Source organism: Anomaloglossus baeobatrachus, chromosome 1, assembly GCF_048569485.1.
Source record: "Anomaloglossus baeobatrachus isolate aAnoBae1 chromosome 1, aAnoBae1.hap1, whole genome shotgun sequence".
In the NCBI taxonomy this organism is placed as follows: domain Eukaryota; kingdom Metazoa; phylum Chordata; class Amphibia; order Anura; family Aromobatidae; genus Anomaloglossus; species Anomaloglossus baeobatrachus.
Window position 1 is genome coordinate 403,740,160 of NC_134353.1, and position 23,620 is coordinate 403,763,779.

Sequence of the window (23,620 nt, forward strand, 5' to 3'; positions counted from 1 at the left end):
ACTACAGACCAAAAGTTTGGACACACCTTCTCATTCAAAGAGTTTTCTTTATTTTCATGACTCTGAAAATTGTAGATTCACATTGAAGGTATCAAAAATATGAATTAATACATGTGGAATTAAATTCTTAAAAAAAGTGTGAAACTGAAAATCTGTCTTATATTCTAGGTTCTTCAAAGTAGCCAACTTTTGCTTTCATTACTACTTTGCATACTCTTGGCATTCTCTTGATGAGCTTCAAGAGATAGTCACCAGAAATGGTCTTCCAGCAGTCTTGGAGTTCCCAGAGATGCTTAGCACTTGTTGGCCCTTTTGCCTTCACTATGCGGTCCAGCTCACCACAAACCATCTCAATTGGGTTCAGGTCTGGTGACTGTGGAGACAAGGTCATCTGGCATAGCACCCTATCACTCTCCTTCTTAGTCAAATAGCCCTTATTACAGCCTGGAGGTGTGTTTGGGGTCATTGTCCTGTTGAAAAATAAATGCTGGTCCAACTAAACGCAAACCGGATGGAATAGCACACCGCTGCAAGATACTGTGGTAGCCATGCTGGTTCAGTATGCCTTCAATTTTGAATAAATCCCCAACAGTGTCACCAGCAAAGCACCCCCACACCATCACACCTCCTCCATGCTTCACGGTGGGAACCAGCCATGTAGAGTCCATCCGTTCACCTTTTCTACAAAGACACGGTGGTTGGATCCAAAGATCTCAAATTTGGACTCATCAGACCAAAGCACAGATTTCCACTGGTCTAATGTCCATTCCTTGTGTTCTTTAGCCCAAACAAGTCTCTTCCGCTTGTTTGTCTGTCTTTAGCAGTGGTTTCCTAGCAGTTATTTTACCATGAAGGCCTGCTGCACAAAGTCTCCTCTTAGGCTATGTGCGCACTGGGAAATGAAATTTCCTTGCGTAAATTCCGCAGGCTCTCAAAGATGTTATCACCTGCGGAAAAAATCCGCACCAAATTCCGCACCAAAATCCGCATGCGGATTGTCGCGTTTTGTTGCGGATTTGGTGCGGAATTGGTGCGGATTTGGTGCGGTTTTTCCGCAAGTTGTTCCCTGCGTGATTTTTACATTACATTAGGGAAAACCCGCAGCTACCTGCGGAAAAGAAGTGACATGCACTTGTTTTTGCTGCGGGATTTCCGCAGCAAAACATGCAGCTGTCAAATTCTGCCTAGTGCGCACAGGATTTTTTTTCCCCATAGGATTTGCTGGTGATTCACTGCAGAGATGTTATGAACATTTTCTGCAGCGAAACATGCAGCAAATCCGCGGAAAATCCGCGGCAAAATCCGGTAAGTGCGCACATAGCCTTAAGTTGTTCTAGAGATGTGTCTGCTGATAGAACTCTGTGTGGCATTGACCTGGTCTCTAATCTGAGCTGCTGTTAACCTGCGATTTCTGAGGCTGGTAACTCGGATAAACTTATTCTCCGCAGCAGAGGTGACCCTTGGTCTTCCTTTCTTGGGGTGGTCCTCATGTGAGCCAGTTTCTTTGTAGCATTTGATGGTTTTTTTCCACTGCACTTGGGGACACTTTCAAAGTTTTCCCAATTTTTCAGACTGACTGACCTTCATTTCTTAAAGTAATGATGGCCACTCGTTTTTCTTTACTTAGCTGCTTTTTTCTTGCCATAATACAAATTCTAACAGTCTATTCAGTAGGACTATCAGGTGTGTATCCACCAGACTTCTGCACAACACAACTGATGGTCCCAACCCTATTTATAAGGCAAGAAATCCCACTTATTAAACCTGACAGGGCACACCTGTGAAGTGAGAACTGTTTCCGGTGACTACCTCTTGAAGCTCATCAAGAGAATGCCAAGAGTGTGCAAAGCAGTAATCAAAGCAAAAGGTGGCTACTTTGAAGAACCTAGAATATAAGACATATTTTCAGTTGTTTCACACTTTAAGTATTTCATTCCACATGTGTTAATTCATAGTTTTGATGCCTTCAATGTGAATCTACAGTTTTCAGAGTCATGAAAATAAAGAAAACTCTTTGAATGAGCTGTGTCCAAACTTTTGGTCTGTACTGTATGTGTCCCTGCTATGTGCTGTGTAATAGCTGTGTCTGACTCTACAGGGACCTGGTCTGATCATACCACAGCTCCTGGGCATGGGAGGACACAAAAGAATTAAAGACATTACAGCACAGGATTGCAAATGATTCTTGAGGTAAAACAATTTAAAAAACAAAAACAAAAAACAGGCAGGGAAATGCTTTACCTCACAGGAAGAATCAGCTGTGATCCCATGTTGTAATGCCTGCATACTCGTGTCCTCCCCAGCCCAGGAGCTGTGGTATGATCAGACCAAGTCCCTGCACATTTTGGCTAGCTGTGGCTCTCACTAGCAAAGTCAGTCGTTTGTTGAGAATGCTGTATTTGCTCTAAACTAAAAAGATTAGTCTCATTTTTAAATGTCTTTTACGCAGGGATACTCCTGTCTATTTGCCAAATACGATGTCAAAGAGGCAGGTCCCATCAGAAGTCCGTGAAGGAGGCCAAAGTGATGCTTTGTGTGAGCAGTAGAAATTAGATCTGCAACTGCAATATAGAATAACATTTGTTCTGTGAAGAATGGCAGGCAGTCATGAAATATTTAATCTAAACTCGTGTCTATTTAACCAAGCACAGGGAGAAATAAGGCAGGCAGTATGCTGACAAGCGCTCCAAAATGGAGAGTTAGCAGCGTATTGACGGATTCACCTCCATGGTGGAAGAAAAAGAAAAACTGTGTATTGACGCCACAATGGCAGAACTCCAGTATATGACGAGGCAGCTGTATGAAGACTGGCGTTGTTACAGGGCCTGTAATGCTGAATGAATCTGCTGCACCATCCAAGGACATGTACTCCAATCCAGTATACAGTACCTTACTGTCACATTTACCACTACCTTATGGCATAAGGAGTCTGAGTCTAAGCTCATTTTGGTGGAGTTGGACTCGGAGTCAGTATAACATATAATAATAATAATAATAATAATAATAATAAAGATAGATGATAAAATGTTTATTGGAATAAACTTTAGAACACAAAAAACTGTAATAAATTGTGAATATGTAATACACTATGTAATATACAGTAGATTACATGTATATCGTGTGCGTGTATGTGTATATATGTGTGTGTATATATATATATATATATATATATAATATATATAATACACGTACGTACGTATATAGATACATAGATATATAGACCAAATTTCCACCTGCTGGGAGAATTTTTTTTTTTTTTCTAATTTTTTTTTTTTTGGGCCAAGGGATGCAAATTTGGTGCTGAAATTTTGACATGTTCCTGCATCCAATCTACTCCTCCTGGCAAAAAACCGCGGTGTTTTGACTCATTTTTTTTTGCCACGGTTTATTGCCACGGTTATTTTCCCCCGATTTTTGCCACTTTTTTTTGCCAGGAGGTACACATTTGCTGCTGAAATCAGCACCATATTTGCACATTTTTTTTTTAACTAGGAGGTGTAGATTGGCTGCCGGAATACGGTGTAAAAATTTAATAATCACCAAATTTATATTCCATGGTCCAAAAATGAAAAACAAACAATAAACGTTTAGACGCTTTTTTTGTGCCCCAGCCCTGTTTTTATCTTGGCTGTGTATCAAAAGAGGAACCGCATGCGGCTTTTTTTTTTTTGTGTGAAATAATTAAGAAAAACAAACAAAAAAAAAAAAAAACCACGACGAGCGGTCCCCCCCAATCTTCATCCCCAGCCATGATAATGCCGACTGGGGGCTGGTATATTCTCAGCCCGCAGCCGCCCGGTATTGCCGCATCTATTAGATGTGACAATCCCGGTGCATTACCGGCTGTTCCCGGTGGCCTGATGCGGTGCCAATCGGGGTAATAGCATTGGTTAATAGTGGTGCACAGCTGCTGCTAAACCCTAGGTTTGTGATCGCACAGGAGTCTATCAGATACCTGCATCACAAACCTGTAAGTGAATGTAAATAAAAACAGACACAGAGAAAAATCCTTTATTTGAAATAAAGTACAAAACACCCTCCTTCACCACTTTATTAACCCCCAACTCCCTGCAGCTCCGGCGTAATCCACATGAGGTCCCACGACGACACATCCAGCTCTGCTACATCTCAGAGCAAGCAGCCATAGAGCACGATTGCCAGCTCTGAGTGCAGCCTATTACTGAGCCGCGATAAGTGATGACTGCAGGCAGAGCTTTCACAGGCTGGGGGCGTGTCAGCCTGGAACCAATTACAGATGAGAGGACGGACGGTGGGCGGGGAAAACACGGAAAGCTGTGTGTATGCGATGGACAGTACAGGAAGTGAATACGCGACCCGGAAGCAGTGTGCTGCCATGACACTGAGTCTCGGTAAGTATGAAACTCTCAATTTTTTCTTGTTTTGTTTATTTTTATTAATTGCTGAATCCGGATCATGCACCCGGAATCCCGCGCCCGGGTTTGGCATACAGAGCGCACTGAAACCGCGTGGATCCGCTCAACCCTAGTCATGACACACTTCTGGGGCGAGGATCTGCTGCTGACACTGTTATGGGGGTAATGTCCCCAAATTCTCTACTAAGGTACCCCATCCTGGTAATGATCCTCCTGCCTTGTATATTATTCCCATCCTTGTATATATGTCCCCCATCCTGATAAATAGCCCCATCCTGGTATGTGTTCCCTTCCTGGTGTATGCCCGCATCCTGTGGCACACACATAAAAACAAACATTTATACTCACTTTTCCTCACTCCACGCAGCATCGCTCGTCTACCTGTCTGTGTTAGCATCAGCGCCGCTGACCTGTGTGAAGCAGTGCGCACCGCAATGACATCATCGCTGTGCGCATCGCTCTCCACACACATCAGCGGGCAGGCAGACAGGAGGACATCGCGATGCTGCAGGGGAACAGTGAGTATACCGTACTTATTCACTGCCCCTGGCGCTGATGATGCACGGGGGACAGTGAATATAGCCACACGTTCACTCGAGGCTGTAGGAGCCAGGGATGATCACGCAGACCGGCTGTTAAGTATGCGCGCACCCCCCCGCCAATCATCCCGCCCACCTCTCAGCGCCGGCTTCAGGACTGAGAGATGATGGGTGTCGGGATGCAGTGCATATGAAATGAGGCTAATGAGCTGGCCCACGTGGTCACAGTAGGTGCTGCTACAGTCTGCTCCTGCCTCTGATGACTCACTCCACCACCACCGCACTCCCCCCCTTCACCGCAGCCATTGGACTATAAGACGCACCCCTCACTTCCCCCAAAATTTTGGGGAAAAATGTGTTTTTTATAGTCCGAAAAATACGGTAACTTAGGGGACCTGATGTGACAAAATAAATGCAAAGTGGCCAACTCTGTTACATACTTACGTTAGATATGTAGTAGTAGAATGGCGCACTTTTGATCAATGCAGCATCAGAGTATGTTATTGCCAGTCATCATTCCAGCAATAGGGGTCATTGAGTGCTCAAAATAACTTGCAGTGTCATACATAGAGGAGCAGAAAGATGTGACTCACTTATAGAGATGTTATCCCTATTATTGCCTTCATGTGCAGTCTATTTATTGTGCAAAATACTGCTTTAGCCCTTTTAATTTTCTATAGTTTATTTCCATTTGTATAATTGTTCGTTTTTGTCTTTTTTTCCCTACTAGGCAAAATATATTTCCCACTGTATTGATGAGATCAAACAAGAACTTAAGCAAGACAACATAGCTGTGAAAGCGAATGCCGTGTGCAAGCTAACCTACGTGAGTAATTGTTATCTTTATTACATACAGACCTTTTAGTACATACTGAAACCTGAACTATATGTAGAAAACTGTTTACTCATTACACCTTGTCAACTGCTGGACTTTCTATGGGAAAAATAAAAGTGCACTTCTGAGAGATACTGTATACATGGGCCTTGCGAAAGTATTCGGGCCCCCTTGAATTCTTCAACCTTTTCCCACATTTCAGGCTTCAAACATAGAGATAAAACTTTTAATGTTATGGTGAAGAATCAGCAACAAGTGGGACACAATTGTTTAGTTGTATGAAATGTATTGCTTGTTTTAAACTTTTTTAAAAAATAACTGAAACGTGGGGTGTGCAATATTATTCATCCCCTTTAAGTTAATACTTTGTAGCACCACCTTTTGCTGCGATTACAGCTGCAAGTCTCTTGGGGTATGTCTATCAGTTTTGCACATCGAGAGACTGACATTTTTGCCCATTCTTCCTTTGCAAACAGCTGGAGCTGAGTGAGGTTGGATGGAGAGCGTTTGTGAACAGCAGTTTTCAGCTCTTTCCACAGATTCTCGATTGGATTCAGGTCTGGACTTTGGCTTGGCCATTCTAACACCTGGATACGTTTATTTGTGAACGATTCCATTGTAGATTTTGCTTTATGTTTTGGATCATTGGCTTGTTGGAAGACAAATCTCCGTCCTAGTCTCAGGTCTTTTGCAGACTCCAACAGGTTTTTGGCTCCAATCCCAGCTCACACACCACACTACTCAAGCTCTCTCACTGAACTCTCCTGACTGACTGACTGACTGCCTAACTCCTCCCTCAGATCACAGCTTAAGGAATCTCCCTGGAACTCCTCTGCTGGCCCGGGGGAGAACTTGTGTGGAATGATGGTACTTACTGGCCAATGGACTTCCCTCAACTACCTCCAGGCTCAGCATTAACCCTTTCGGGGAGGGCAACACTGCTGTGGTATCCAGACCGCATGGGTACTACAAGGTCATAACTGTCATGATTATCAGGTCTGGCACCTAGTCTTAGTGCAATAGTCCGCAATACAAAGGAAATTTATACATGCGCCGGAATAGCGCATACTGGGGGCATGGTTTGGCCGGACATGTGAGATTTCCAGGGGCATAAACCTGCCTGCGACTCGACTAGGCCCCTGAACATTTGCATTCCTTTCTCGCCTTTTCATTGGGGGACACAGACAGTGGGTATTATGGTGTCTCCAGGGGAGGCGTGACACTAGAAGACGTAGTGTTAGCTCCTCCCCCCACAGCATATACCCTAGCTAGGCAGGAAACTAGCTCAGTTTTTTCTAGTGTCAGCAGGGAGGCAGACATGTCTGGCCTTGCCCTGCCAGGTGCCTCAGGCCAGCTTATTTTTTTATTTTGTTCTTATTCATTCTATTTTTGATTATGGGGCAATACCGGGGTGCCTTGCCACCCTCGTTCCCTACGCGTACGCGCAGAGGAAACCTTGCGTGTACAAGCCGTCAGACTTCCCTCGCGCCCAAGTGGTCGGGTCTGCGTACCCCTCCAGGCTCCCTGGAAGCACCTCACACCATGGTAGCTCCAGAGGGCTGAGCAGAGCCGAGGACCTGCTTCAGCCTTGAGCCGAAGATGCGTCCCTGACATCCCCGCATCCATCACCGACGCGTCTTCAGACGGAGCCAGGAGCAGATAGGGAGACGACGAGTGCTCTGTCCCCTGCATCCAAACCGCCACCTGGAAAGGCGCCGGTGGGGTGATGCAGGCCATGATCCCGGGGAGCATCATTAATTTAGCCCCCGGCTTCGGCCTGCATTCTAGCAACGCCCCCTCTTACTGCTCTGGAAGCCGTTCCCTCACTCAGGAGCAGCTCCTTTCCGATTGGCCATCACGCTTAGTCCCAGCCCTGAGACCAATCAGTCTCCGGGGGCCGTCTCTCTCCTACAGGCTGCCAGGAACACTGGACGCCATTTTCCACGTGGGGAGCAGACGCGGGTGAGATCGCCTCCTTGGCTCTGCACTTCTGCAGCACTAAATACCGCTCTGCTCAGCGGTATATCACTGTCTTTCTAGCGGTGTGTGCCTGCTGGCTAGCGGTGTATATCAGCTACTAGCAGTATATACTGGCTCTGCCTGCAGGTATATGCCGACTGTTTGACAGTATATGCCATTTTGCTATCGGTATATACCGGCTGTGCATAGCAGTCACTTTATAATACTGCTAGTGGCTCCTCACTCATACTAACAGCGGCATATCCCTATATAGGGCTGTGGGACTCGGTTGCTGACATGCGTAACCGCAAGGGTGATAAAGCTTCCCAGGCGTCTTCTACGGACCTGTACTATGCTTGTACCACCTGTGGATGCTCGTTTTCTAATTGCCGAAGCTATCCACTATGCCGGGGCTGCGATGCCCCCTACTACAGTGTCACAGCAGACCCAGTTGCCGGACCAGGAGGCCGCTCAGGTTTTGGATTCTGCCCTGGCCAGGCAGCACCCCCGTCTGATGACGTTCTTCCATGGGCTCTTCTAATGTCTAAAAGGATAGATGACCTTGTCACTCAGATATCCCAAACCTCAGGCAGCCTTCCCCCGGCTCAGCTCCTTGAGAGGAGCTCGCCTGCTTAGTCTGGTCCTTCTTCCCCAGAACGTAAAAAGGCTGCTTCCATGAGGCGCCATTGCGACTTCTACGCCTCTTCCGACTCGGACGATGGTCAGTCTGACCCCGGGCTCTGTGACTTTTAGTAGTCACGATTCCCAAGACTCTGATTCAGATGTCCCTTCCGAGTCTAGGCATATAGAAGACACACTAATTTCGGCTGTCAATCACTGTCGATTTCTGATCAGCCTCCGGACCCAACTTCTCAGTCGGCAATCAAGCGGGCCAAGAAGCCTTCTAAGTCCTTTGCCCAGGATCCGGTTTTTCGTCAAATTGTGTCTAAATGGTGGGATCACCCTGATAGAAGGTTTAATAAAAAAAACCTTTCACTTCATTCGCTTATCCTTTTCCATCTGAAATGGTTAAGACCTGGTCAGTACCCCCCGTTGTGGACCCGCCAGTATCCAGGCTGGCTAAACACACGGTTATGTCCGTTTCAGTCAGCGCGTCTCTCAAGGACTCGTCCGACCGCGCAGTTGATGCGGCGGTCAAGTCTATTTTCCAGGCTTCAGGCTCCTCTCTTCGCTCCCTGTTTGCCTTGACATGGGTCGCGAGAGCTATGGGTGTGTGGAGTAAGAACCTACGCAGGATGCTTCGCTCTTGTAATATTCCTCCGGAGGCTTTTGAGATCCTTGATTTGATCTCCCTAGCCTCTTATTATTTTCTTCACGGCTCCCTAGATGCAGCTAGTTTGTCGGCCCTAACGACAGCCAATGTTCTGGCCCGCAGAGTCCTGTGGCTAAAGATATGGAACGCGGACAGTAACTCCAAGAAATCCCTGTCCACACTCCCCTTCCATGGTCTTCGCCTGTTAAGAGAATCCCTGGACAAACCCATATCTGAGACGACGGGTGGAAAAAGTATCATTCTACCACAAAAGCGGACTGTATCCAGGAATTTTAAAAAATCTTCTTGGCGCAGGCAGTCCTTTCGGCCCGTCTCCCAAAAACCTTCAGTACAAGGATCGTCCCAACGCTCAGATCGAGGATCCGGCCCCTCAAGGGGCTCTTCTTGGCGTTCCCACTCCAAACAACCTAAACCTAAGGGACCTCGCCCTGCACAGGCCCCCTCAGCATGACGCCAGGTATCCCTCAGATCCGACTCCTGTTGGAGGGCGGCTTCTGCTTTTTCAGGATATCTGGCTAGACCACACTCACGATGCTTGGGTTCCAGAAATTGTCACCTCAGGTTACAAGATCGATTTCCATTCCCTGCCGGCCAGCAGGTTTCTGCATTCTCGTCTCCCAAAGTCCAAAACGCAAAGCCAGGCCTTCAGGCTATAGCCTCGTTACAAAAAGCAAACGTTATCATTCCAGTGCCCCTGGAACAGCGCGGCAAAGGTTTCTATTCAAACCTTTTTGTCGTTCCCAAAAAAGATGGCTCTGTCCGCCCTATCCTGGATCTCAAAGGACTGAACAGATCCATACGCATTCGGACCTTCCGAATGGAGTCATTGAGAGCAGTACTAGCCGCCATGGAACCGGAAGAATTCCTAGCCTCCATAGATGTTCAAGATGCTTATTTACACATTCCCATATGTGTATCCCATCAACGGTTCCTTCGTTTTGCCGTAGGACACAGTCATTACCAATTCAGGGCCCTCCCCTTTGGACTGGCCACTGCGCCTCGGGTCTTCACAAAGGTCATGGCGACCGTCATGTCCATTTTGCACCCCAGAGGCGTTCTCGTCGTTCCCTATTTGGACGACCTACTTGTCAAGGGGAGCTCTCCTCAAGTTTGCTCAGAAAGCGTGCAGATATGCTTAGACACGCTGTCAAGGCTAGGGTGGCTCATCAACTTCAACAAGTCGTCCCTCATTCCTCGTCAGCGCTTCACCTTTTTAGGTATGCTGATAGACACGGCTCAGTCCCGGGTTTTTCTTCCAGAAGACAAGAGGTCTTCCCTCATCCGGGCCGCCCAATCCCTCCTCTCCCGCCGTCGCACATCCCTTTGGAATGGGATGAGAGTGTTAGGTAAGATGGTGGCAGTCATGGCCGTGTCCTTTGCCCAATTCCATCTGCGCCCTTTACAACTGGATCTTTTATCCTTCTGGGACAAGAATCCAGCTTCTCTAGACCGGTCAGTCCACTTATCTCGGACTGCGCTCCACTCCCTCGGCTGGTGGACTCAAGCCTCATCCCTATCTCAAGGGAAATCCTTGCTTCCTCTCCACTGGCAAGTAGTCAAGACAGATGCCAGCCTCATAGGCTAGGGAGCGGTGTTTCTCCACCACACTGTTCACAAACACTGGTCTCCCTCCGAACGCTCCCTTCATATCAACGTTCTAGAGATCAGTGCCATATTTTTGGCCCTTCAGAACTTTCAGCCCTAGCTATTCGGTCTCCCTGTTCGGATCCAGTCAGACAATGCCACGGCTGTGGCTTACATCAACTGTCAGGGAGGAACTCGCAGCAGGGCAGCGATGAAAGAAGTATCCAGGATTCTTCTTTGGGCAGAGATGCACATTCCCATTATTTCAGCTGTCCATATTCCGGGAGTAGACAACTGGGCCGCAGACTTTCTCAGCAGACAGGGTCTAGCAGCAGGGGAATGGTCCCTCCACGACGAAGTGTTCCATCAGATCACTCTTCGTTGGGGACTCCCAGATGTGGACCTCATGGCGTCTCGGATGAACGCCAAGGTACATCCCTTCATATCCGGTCGAGAGACCCGCTAGCGCTCTGCTCCGACGCTCTAGTTTTCCCGTGTTCGCAGTTTCGCCTACCTACATCTTCCCTCCGCTTCCTCTCATTCCGAGAGTAATGAAGAAAATCAAGGCGGAGGGAATTCCCGTGATCCTCGTGGCCCCGGACTGGCCCAGGAGAGCCTAGTACCCAGAGCTTCTCCAACTTCTCAGCGACACTCCCTGGCGTCTCCCCGACCGCCCGGATCTTCTGTCGCAAGGTCCAATATTCCACCAGAATACAGCACAGCTGCATTTGACGGCGTGGCGCTTGAATCCTTGATTCTAGCCAAGTCAGGTCTGTCTTCTAAGGTAGTTCATACCATGCTTAATTCTCGGAAGCCCTCTTCCGCCAGTATCTATCACAGGACCTGGAAGACCTATCTTTCCTGGTGTGACCGTCATCACTGGTCACCCCTTGTTTTTTCAATCCCTGATGTGCTTGCCTTTCTGCAAGACGGTCTGGTCTCAGGACTAGCCCTCAGTACCCTTAAAGGTCAAGTTTCTGCCTTGTCAATTTTTTTCCAGAAGCAGCTGGCTTCTCGCCCTCAGGTTCGTACCTTTCTTCAAGGGGCAGCACATTTGGTCCCTCCTTATTGCCACCCCTTAAATCCCTGGGATCTGAATCTGGTTCTCGGAGCTCTTCAGCTTCCTCCTTTCGAACCTTTAAGAGAAATCTCTCTTTAACGTCTCTCTTGAAAGGTTGCCTTTTTAGTCGCCATTACCTCTATCAGACGAGTGTCCGAACTGGTGGCCCTTTCCTGTCGCTCACCTTACCTGATATTCCATCACGATAAGGTGGTCCTTCGGCCTTCCCCCGCCGTTCTTCCGAAGGTCGTATCTTCTTTCCACTTGAACGAAGACATTGTGTTGCCGTCATTCTGTCCGGCCCCGGTCCACTCCTTTGAAAAAGCCCTTCACACTCTAGATCTTGTTAGGGCTCTGCGGATCTACATCTCCAGAACAGCGCCATTGCGCAAGTCCGATGCCCTCTTCGTCCTCTCAGAAGGACACAAAAAGGGCAACCAGGCCTCTAAATCCACGATTTCTCGATGGATCAGGACTACCATCTGTGAGGCATACAAAGCACGAGGTTCTGTTCCCCCTCAATCTGTGCGGGCCCACTCTACGCGAGCAGTGGGTGCTTCCAGGGCTATCCACCATCAGCTTTCGGCGGCCCAACTTTGCAAGGTTGCTACCTGGTCCAGTGTGCACACGTTTACAAAATTCTACAGAGTGCATACGCATGCCTCCGCGGATGCTGCTCTTGGAAGACAAGTGCGGCAGTGGCCCATTTATAAGTGGCCACTGCTCGGTTTCTTGACAGTGTTGATATGTGTTCACTGCAGTTGCAGTTGTTAGTCAGCTCTTCGTCTGATGTTATACACTGTTAATAGTTCAGTTCCCACCCAGGGACTGCTCTGGGGCGTCCCACTGTCTGTGTCCCCCAATGAAAAGGTGAGAAAGGAAATGACATTTTTGCGTACTCACCGTAAAATGTCTTTCTTGGAGCCTTTCATTGGAGGACACAGCTCCCACCCTTGTGGTTTTGGTTGTCCTTCTCCTGCTACTACTGCTTTTACACCAAACTGAGCTAGTTTCCCGCCTAGCTGGGGTTATATGCTGTGGGGGGAGGAGCTAACACTTTTTCAATCTAGTGTCACGCCTCCCCTGGAGACACCATAATACCCACTGTCTGTGTCCTTCAATGAAAGGCTCCAAGAAAGACATTTTACTGTGAGTACACAAAAATGTCATTTTTGGTGGTGCTGAGTTTTTAAGGTTCCTTGCACTTACTGGCACTTGTTAGCGGTGTACCCATGACTGGATGCACGAGTGAAAAGCAATGGGAGGTGATGCACCCCTAGCATGTACAAGGGTGTGAAGCAGCAATTAAATTTGATGGCTTTACCTGAACTAAAGGCAAAATAAGTCCTCCCCTGAGGAGACTTGTAAGCAACCTGCTGATGTTTACGGCTGGTCCTCTGCACACTGAGGAGCCAGAGGAGCACTTTATAAACCATGTTGGTGAAGCCCCTGTCCTTCAACCCCATCCTTAACCTGGATCAACAGGGTACTGAACCCAAATGAAGATGTTTTCGTGGCTCGAACACAATATGGCTCTGCTTTATCCTCCATTAACACTTATATGGGCCATATTAAATCTCCTATACGGGGGAAAGCATGCACCAATATATGATTGCATTGCAGCAGGGGAGAATTAGTAATCTGGAGGATATACTACCTCAACTGGTCTGGTACTCGTATACAGGATCAGCAGGTCCTGGCTTTACTGACCAAAAGGGACAACCTGGAGTATAGACTAGTGAGACATGTTGTGAGGATAGTTTGCATCTCTGAAAAAACATAAGGAATAATCATAATGAGTTTTTGTTTAAATGGCTGCACTGTGGCATGGAAAACGTATCCCAGATCTATGCCGTAAAAAGGGTGCACAGGGTGCCTACTAGGCCACTACCACCAGGGACCTGTTCTAATGAAGTTGCTTCATTACAAGGATGGAGATGCTGTTCTCAGAGCTACTCTCAAAGGAAACTTTTCTCTTAACATCCAAGAAATGTCATTCTTCTTGGATTACTCCATAGAGAGTGCAGTTCCTGGACTTGAAGCGCGGTCCACGTAATTTGCAAGTTTCCTACTCCGTGCTTTATTCTGACACTCAGGGTAGTTGCTTTGGGCGAGAACTTCTTTTCTGAGCATCCTCAGGAGGCACTCCCCTGGCTTGACTTAAATGAGTAAAGGATCTGTCGATGTGTGTAACGCTGACATTTCATGCCCAAAGATATGTGCTATCGGTGTCCATCCATTTTCCAAATAGGTTGCATAGATCTGAACACATTACTGTTGATATTTCACCTTACTGAAATCTTGGCGTGCTATTGCATTTTTCTGTGGGTACATAGGAAGCTTGGCGATATTTGTCTCCCCTGTGTTTCTCATTGCATATGTAATTCAGTATAATAGCTTAGGCTGCTTTCACACTACGTCTTTTTAACATGCGTCCTGAACGTTTTTTTAACGCAGAAATGGATCCAGTGCAAATGCGTTTTCATTTCAATGCATTTGCAATGGACTCGTGTTAACATGCGTTCACCTGCGTTTGTGTGCGTTATAGTGAGGATCCAGCGACTTGCAGTTTTTTAACATCTTTCAAAAACGCTACTTGTAGCGTTTTTGAGCTGCGTCCAACGTCTGCAAATTGCTGGATCCTGACTAAACAGCACACAAGCGCATGTGAACGCTGGCGTGCTGATACAGGATCCTGCTTGCTCTACTGAGCATGCCCAGAAACCAGCCTCCGTGATCAGTCTATCTCTCTCCTCCCTCTGTCTCTCTCCCCCTCTCTCTCCTCCCTCTCTCTCTTTCTCTCCCCCTCCCTCTCCCCCACCTGAGAGCTGCGGACACTCGTAACCAAGGTAAATATCGGGTAACCACTTATCTTAGTTACCCGATGTTTACATTGGTAACGTGTGCAGGGAGCCCGGCTCCTAGCAGCTGCAGACGCTTATAACCAAAGTAAATATCGGGTATCCAAGCAAGTATACCCGATGTTTACCTTGGCTACGAACCTCCGCAGTTGTAAGAAGCCGGCTCCCAGTCTGGCACGTTTAGTTCCCATCACTCCCGATCACATGACTCCAATGCCCGCCCCTAAACATCCAGTGACAGGATCCTGCAAAGTAACATATGCGTTTGCATGCTTTTTTTGCTGTAAAAGCAGGATCCGCTTTTGCAGCAAAAAAACGTTCAGGATGCATGTTAAAAAGACGTAGTGTGAAAGCAGCCTAACTTACTCAGTTACATTTCATTCATAGAACATTACAGGTTTGGGAGACGCCTTAAAACAGGCGGCTGTTACAGGCTATACCCGAGAACACTTTCCTGCAAGAGACACCTTTGGATAAAGATAAAACTGCGTACGTGAATCATTTGTGGATTAGTCATAGTTTTCACTCCACTTTCTCGATTTCCAAAGGTGTCTGTTTTAATTCACAGATCAATTCACTTTTAACTTCTTTTCTCTAAGATAGATGGGGTTGGTAAGTTCATAGTTATTCATTACTATTAATAATGGTCTATATTCTTCCTCCTTTTAGTAGCAAATGGTGGCGGCATTTATTGACAAAGTGCTGGGTGTTAAAGTGCTTTGTGTGGGTGACTTTCAATATCATTCATCTATATTGGGACTGGTATAAGTCAAAGATGGCTACAAAATTTACCTTTTATCTAAATTTGGTGAGATGTTTTCAGAACTGTCATTATCAGATTAGTGGCATATTAAGCATCCCAGAACATGCAATTCTTCTGTTACTGTAAATCAGAGGTCTCAAACATGTAGGCTCCATGCCGGCCCCTAAGGCTGCTTCTTGCTGTCCGCAGACACCTAGACCCCGTGACCATTGTGGCCCAGTACATCCTAGACCCAGTGACCATTGTGGCCCGGTACATACACGGGGTCACCGCCATCAGCACTTTCCTTCCAGTGAGTACAATTGGTGACCCCGCGCAGAGAAGCACGCCTCTACACAGCTTTACTAATGACAGCTGCTGCTGTCCAATCAGAGGCCGGCAGCTAATGTGGGTGTATTCTGATTGGCCAGCGTGGCTGCCATTAGTAAAGATGTGAGGAGAGCAGTGCCGCAAATCGTTCCCCAGTAGGAAAACGCTGATGGAGGCGGCTCCGTGTTCCGGACAGCAATCGTCACTGCCCTCACGGGGTCTAGGTGCCCGCAGGTTGCAAGAAGCAGGTAAGGACGACACTGAGGAAATGGGGAGAAAGGGTAGAATCTTTTTTTTTTTTTTTTTTTCCTTTTTCCATATGTGTACAACGTCATAACGGGATAGTACTACAGGATGGGACATTGCTACAAGGGGACAATATGGGCACATTACTACAAGATGGGGACAGTATGGGCACATTACTACAAGGGGACAATATGGGCACATTACTACAAGATGGGGACAATATGGGCACATTACTACAAGATGGGGACAGTATGGGCACATTACTACAAGATGGGGACAGTATGGGCTCATTACTACAAGGGGACTATATGGGCACATTACTACAAGATGGGTGCAATATGGGCACATTACTACAAGATGGGGACAGTATGGCACATTACTACAAGATGGGGACAGTATGGGCACATTACTACAAGATGGGGACAGTATGGGCACATTATTACAAGGGGGCAATATGGGAAAATTACTACAAGGGGCAATATGGCCACATTACTACAAGATGGGGACCATATGGGCACATTACTACAAGATGGGGACCATATGGGCACATTACTACAAGATGGGGACCATATGGGCACATTACTACAAGATGGGGACCATATGGGCACATTACGAGATAAGGACCATATGGGCACATTACTACAAGATGGGGACGATATGGACACATTACGAGATGGGGACCATATGGGCACATTACTACGAGATGGGGACCATATGGGCACATTACTACGAGATGGGGACCATATGGGCACATTACTACGAGATGGGGACCATATGGGCACATTACTACAAGATGGGGACCATATGGGCACATTACTACAAGATGGGGACCATAAGGGGCACATTACTACAAGATGGGGACCATATGGGCACATTACTACAAGGGGACAATATGGGCACATTACTACAAGATGGGGACAATATGGGCACATTACTACAAGATGGGGATCATATGGGCACATTACGAGATGGGGACCATATGGGCACATTTTTACAGTATGGGGACATTACTAAAAGATGAGGACCAGGATGGAAATAAAACTACAAAATGTTGGCCAAAATTACTATATGGTGGTTATTGTAAAACTATATTACTTACAAGTAGGGAATTAAATGTAAAAAAAAAAATCAAAATAAAGAATGATTTTTTTTTTTCCCCATAAAAGTATTTTTAATATAGAAACAAAGTGGGCATTTATTATAATAAGCGAAAAATGTTCAAAAAAAATGGATCCAAAAGTGTATAGAAAAAAATGTGATGTGATAAAAATGTCACTGGGTCCAGCAAAGATTGCGGCCCCCTGATAATATTTTTTTCTATGTGCGGCCCTTATACCCAGCAGAGTTTGACAACCCTGTTCTCAATCATATAGCACACTATTGTGTATTGATTTGGTTTGGGTACAGAGTATATAGTTTCTCTTGTGGAAAGGTGGAATGCCTTGAGTCCTATCTGACCATTCTCCTTCATGAACCTGTGTATCTTACTGAGATCAGAGTTGTCTCTTATTATATGGTCCATGAATCCTTTTTTTTGCTCTAAATCCTAGAAACTAGCCTAATCATGTTTGCTCATTATGTTGAAGAAAATGCCTCTGTTTCATAAAATATTAAATTGGACTCTATTAAAGCCTGTTGAAGTTGAGTTCTGATACAGGCCATCAGTAGGTCTAAGGCCTTGTGCGCACTAGAAAATGGAATTTTCTTAAGAAAATTCCGCAGGCTCTGAAAGATTTCCGCACCCGCAGAAAAAAACGCAAAAAACACGCACCAAAATCCTCATGCGTTTTGGTGCGTTTTTTCCGCAGGTTGGTACATGTGTTTTAATGCATTCAATGCAATAAAGCACCTTGACGAAAAAAAGTCGACGGACGGACGATAAAGGGATAGATAATCAATAGAGAGAACAGATCAATCAATAAGCGTCCATGTGAGAACACACTGCAGTTCTCACGAGAGGTAATGGTGTTCTCATTACCGACCGTGAGAAATGACCTGTGGTTACCTCTGCAGTCTCGTTAAAGATTTTTCGATGTGTTTATTCACTTTACTTACAGGTAATCATGTAAGCTGTCTCATAGACACTGCCATGATTAAGCCAGGACTTAGTGGCAGCGATTCGCTGCCATTAACTCCTTATATTACCCTGATTGCCACCGCATCACGGCAATCTGGAAGAGCCGGGGACACTCCAGGACTGTTGCATAATGGATGCGACAGTCCCGGGCTGATATTCTCGGCTGCGGGAGGGGGGGGGGGGCATTAACCCTGGCCCTCGCCCTTCCCAGCCTGAGCATACCGGGCCGCCGCTGTGTTTACCTCAGCTGGACGGTAAAAATATGGTGGAGCCAATGTTTTTTTTTTTTTATTTTTATATGTACATGTGATTTCTTTGTGTATTCTATATGTCTGTGTGATCTGTGTGTGTTTACTCTGCTCCGCTTCCTCTTCCTGTCATAATGACATCAGTTCCCTGCAAAACGCAGGGCAGTGATGAACATTATGTCCCAAAAAAAATACCGCAGGGAATAACGCAGGAAAACGCAATGAAACGCACAGAATTTGCTACCTGCGTTATTCCCTGCGGGATTTCATGATTACATTACAGTCAATGGAGTGAAATGCCGCAGCTACCTGCTGAAAAGAAGTGACATGCAATTGTTTTTGCTGCGGGTATCCTGCAGCAAAACCGGTAGCTGTCAAAATCTGCCTAGTGCGCACAGAATTTTTTTTCCCCCTTAGGTTTGGCTGGTGAATCACTGCAGAAAGGTTATAAACATTTTCTGCAGTGAAACATGCAGGAAATCCGCAGTAAAATCCGGCAAGGGAGCACAAGGCCTAAGACAGCTTTTGGAGTCCCTCCAAGACAGAGTTAAATTCATGGAGAAGCAATTTGTGGTCTTGGAAGGTCAAAGATCTAATGGTCTTGATGTTAAAGAAAAGACCAAAAACAAACGTATGTTTTCCCGGCAAAGATTTTGAGGGAGGTGAAAAAGCAGGATATTTACTAGCTTTGATTGCAAATGCCCAACCTGGGACTTCTTTTATAAATAAGGAAAGCATGATAGTTACCATAATCAGCCAGACTAAATATTAAACATTTTCTCAAAGGTTTATCAGAGTCTTTCCTATGTGGAAGAAGTTGACCTTCCTAGATTTTTGTAGGCTGATCAGGTGTGTTTAAAGGGAACCTGTTAGCAGAAATTTTGCACTAAACCTAAAAGATTCCCCTTCTGCAGTTCCTGGGCTGCATTCTAGCAAGGTTCCTATTGTTATTGTGCCCCCTTTTAGTCCAAAATAAATACTTTTTATAAAGTGGTACCTTTTCGTATGCAAATCTTGTTAATCGTACACGGGGCGGGCTGTCTGGTGTACGTTATTCTGCCTCATGCTGCTTTATTCCGTCCCCCATCGCTCAATTTCTTACCTCAGGAGGCCGCCCAGTGCGCCCAAGGTCTCACGCATGCGCCGTGCCACTCTAACGGGACTGTGCACAGTGTGACCGCTGGTGACATGTTGCGCAGGAACAAGATTATGGTACCATCTTGGTAAGAGGTGACATGGGTTCATCTAGCCAGCGCTTGCGCAGGACAGTGGAGGCAGAGGGGAAAGCGCGGGCACGAGATTATGGGCGGGTACTTGCTGATGAAAATACAGCGCCGCCCATAATCTCACGCCTGCGCAACATGTCACCAGTGGTCACACTGTGCACAGTCCCGCTAGAGTGGCATGGCGCATGCGCGAGACCTCGGGAGCACTGGGCGGTGTCCTGAGGTATGAAATTGAGCGATGGTGGACAGCGTATAGCAGCAGGAGGCAGATTAACGGACACCAGACAGCCCGCCCCCGTGTACGATTAACAAGATTTGCATACGAAAAGGTACCACTTTGTAAAGTATTTATTTTGGACTAAAAGGGGGCGCAATAACAGGAACATTGCTAGAATGCAGCCCAGAAACTGCAGAAGGGGAATCTTTTAGGTTTAGGGCAAAATTTCTGCTGACAGGTTCCCTTTAAATAACCCATTGCAATTGGAGGAATTACAAATTGCTGTTGCTTCCATGACCAATAATAAGGCACTGGATTCAGATGGACTCTCTATGGAAGAGTTCCTGGAAAAATGCTTGCGCTCCCCATTGACTTCCATTATACTCGGTACTCAGGTTGCGCAAATCCAAGCATCCCAACTGCTTGTTATGAGTACAGAGCATGGTAGTGCTCACTCATCACTAGATCTACAGCTCCGTCTTCAGCTGCCAGAAGATAACCTGATGATAGGGCTATGTGCTCGCTTGACTCTGCGAAGGTATTCAACTCCATTGAATGGAAATTCTTGTGAGTAGTTTTGGAAAAATTGGGCTTCTGCAATAATTTTTATCTTGCTGGTTAAATTGTTCTATGGAAAATCAATGGATAGGATAAGGGTGAATGGAAGGCTCGCGTTGGGTTGGGCAGAGGTACACTGCAGGGTTTCCCTCTTTCTCCCTTGCTCTTTAAATTGGCCATTGAGCCTCTTGCAGCAATCATTAGAAGGCGCCCAGGAATAGTGGTCTTTTGCAGAGGAAATGTAGAGTAGATCGTGGCACTTATTGTTGACGACACTTGATTATTTTTGACAGAAGCCTCCACTACGGTCGCAATGGAGACTGGAGAAACTTGGGAGATGCTCATATCTAGTGGTCAATTAGGGTAAATCAACTCTACTCCCAGTGGTCAGTGGTAATAAATAGTGATGAGCGAGCGAGCGAGCGAGCGTGCTGGCCACAGTTCGTTACTCGATCGAGCCAAGAGCGTTTGAGTTTGAAAATGCTAGAGTTTCCCATTGACTACCATTATACTTGTACTTGAGTCCCATCAGCACACCCCGATGCTCTATTGAGTAACTAGCAGTGGTGAGCATGCTCGCCCATCACTAGTGATATCTTGCCTCATTAGACAAGCACTGGCTTACAAGTTGGTACTGAATTTAAGTACCTGGGCATCAACAAGAGTGGGTGATTGAGAGACTAAATCTTACTCCAGTCCTTACAAAGTTTAAAAATAAATAGGCACTGGTCTAGATTGCCATTGTCTGTATTGGGCCGTACTAACTTACCCAAAATGATTTGGATGCTCTATCTGCTATATGCTTACACAATTCTCCAGTCTGGATACCTCAGAGATATTTTCTCAAAGTCAATTGTCTGTTTATGGAGCTGATATGGGGAAGACAAGCTCCACGAATTAAGTTAGGAAACACGTGGCCTGGCACTTCCAAATCCGTGGACATACTTTATCCTCTTCCTGACCTTGTATGTATGTGGTACTTCCTAACTAGGGTGCTTGCCGACCTTGGACGTATCCATTATATCCTGGCGAGGGCACAGGCCCTATCGTTGCTGTGGTGACTGGAGTTCATGACAACCCCCTGGTGACCCAGCTACGGGAAGCCTCGGGGATCATGCCAGGAGCATGATCCCTGAAGCTTCTGTCAGTGTAAAACTGATAGTATTATGTATTGCAATAATCATGCATAGCAATACATTTCTACGAGTGGTGCCATGTCACGTTGACAGAGCCCCTGAGGTGCCAGAGAAGCAGACCACTCCCCATGCTATTTTACAAACTGCACCCCTCAATAAATTCATCTAGGGGTGCAGTGTACATAGACACCATAGCTGTGTCACAGAATTTTATACCATTGAGCAGTGAAGAAAATATAATTACATTTTTTCATTTAAATGTTAATTTAACTCCCAAGGGCTGAATTTTTTAAAAGGCCTAATAGGAGAAACTGCATAAACTGTGCGGTCCATTTTTTTCCTGAGTATACCAGTACCCCATATGTGGTCGTAAACCTCTTTTCAAGCGCATTGCAAAGCTCGGAAGGGAAGGCGTGCCATATCACAGCACCTCACAGGTGCTTCATGAAGTTTTATACCATTTGACGGTAAAGAATACATCATTACATTTTTACCAGTAAAATGTTGTTTTAGCTCCAGATTTTACTATTTCACAAGGGGCAATAGGTAAAAATGGCACACAAATTTGCTACAAAAGTTTATCTGAACATGTAAATAACCCATATGTGGCTGTATAGTACTGTTTAGACCAAAAGGCAGGTGTCAGGCTACCACCAGGGGGAGCTGCAGCCCTGCAGGAAAAGACACTACACAGAGCTGAATCAGCATGAAGGTGGACACACAGTGTGTGCTGGAGCACAGCCCTGTAGAGTCAGCCAGAATACAGAGGCCACGGGGCATGCGGGGGATGATCAGGCAGGCCAGGTCACAAACCGTACGGTGAGAAAAGACTGGAGGAACGAGCGAAAGCGGGGTTGAGGTCAGGCCAAGGTCAGTACCAGAGGAAGCAACCAAGTGGGGAGGTAGGAGAAGGGGGAACGGCTGGGCCTATTGTGGGAAGGAAGGAGGTGGGACGGCACACGGACAGAGCACATTGGATCAGGAAACACAGGGACCAGCAATCACAGGCAGAGCCGTGCTAAGCTTATAGCCGGCGCTGGTTCACCAGAGGTGACAGAATTTAAAGCATCCAAGCTCCGGAAGTGAGGCCCGAGGGAAGGCTCTGCCCCTTAGCCATGTGGACGGGGAGGTGGAACCATGACACCAGGGTTCGGGAGGGAAGGAGCGCTCCTTGACTTTTGGAACACAGATTTTCCTAAAATAGTTTGCAGACTCCATATTCAGAGCTCTGAAGTGCCATAAAAGAAGGTTCCCCCCTCTAGTGACACCATTTTGGGAAATAAACCCCCCCTGGGAATTAGTCTATGGGTGTAGTGCTGATTTTGTCTCCATGGCCAATTCACAGAAGCAAGCAGGGGATGTTGCAGAATCTGCAAATCTGCAATTGTAGTGCCCAGTACATTGTAATGCATGTATATTGAGCCCAGCTTCTAGACAGACACACACACACACACACACACACACACACACACTAATTAAGTGATCTCTCCTTGCTTCTATGTTTAAAAATGTGTTGATGCGATCTGTGTTTTACTGAAGAAAAAATGGTGTGCACTCCCCAATAAAGTGTAGTTGGAGCTCAGTGGTAAAAATAAAGTACAATATAATAAGATATACCACGGGACTTCAAATGGAATAAATAAAACATTTTATTTCATATAACTGTGCTTGGGCCAATGTTTCGGTCTACTTGACCTTCTTCATGGACAGCAGAGTAGCAGTCAGTAAGTGAGCAGGCGCTTCCTGAATGCTGCTGCAGGCGTCTAATGCTCGCTTCCTGACTGCTACTCTGCTGTACATGAAGGAGGTCAAGGAGACAGAAACATTGGCCTAAGCACAGTTATGATATGAAATATAATATTTTGTTCTGTTTCAAGTGCCTCTGTATATTATAGCGAACTGCATTTTAGGCACACTGTCTCAGAAAACAGGGGGCACTTTAAATTCTGGAGCTCAGACTTGGCTGGATTTCTTTTGGGAGTTGGAGGAAAAAAAGCCATGAAGCGCTTTTGCTGAACCTTTGTGCTTCCAGAACAGTGGAAACCCCTTGTATTTTTGTTAACAGATGTAATTATTTTTTTATAGGGAACATTTTAAATGAGATTTTGGACCACATTTATCCTGTGCTCTACACAGAGCACCTACATTGGGCGTTTCCATCTAAATCTCTTAATAATGACGTGATTCGCATGAAACCCTCAATGGATCAATTCATTATAGTTAGGCAGCAGTGATACTTTGATCTCTGCCTGGCTTATGTTCGATGGTGTCCTTGTTTTCAGAAGTGCACAAAACTAGCAGAATGTGCTTTTGT

General features: G+C 46.2%; 1 protein-coding gene across 2 annotated transcripts in view; it reads left to right on the plus strand.

Moving 5' to 3' along the window:
- AP3D1 (adaptor related protein complex 3 subunit delta 1) overlaps positions 1–23,620 on the plus strand; it is a 240,225-nt gene that overhangs the window by 41,722 nt on the left and 174,883 nt on the right. For both annotated transcript variants that reach the window (XM_075352591.1, XM_075352592.1), the window contains exon 2: positions 5,664–5,759. In XM_075352591.1, coding sequence (XP_075208706.1) covers positions 5,664–5,759 — 96 coding nt within the window. The remainder of the gene's footprint in view (positions 1–5,663; positions 5,760–23,620) is intronic.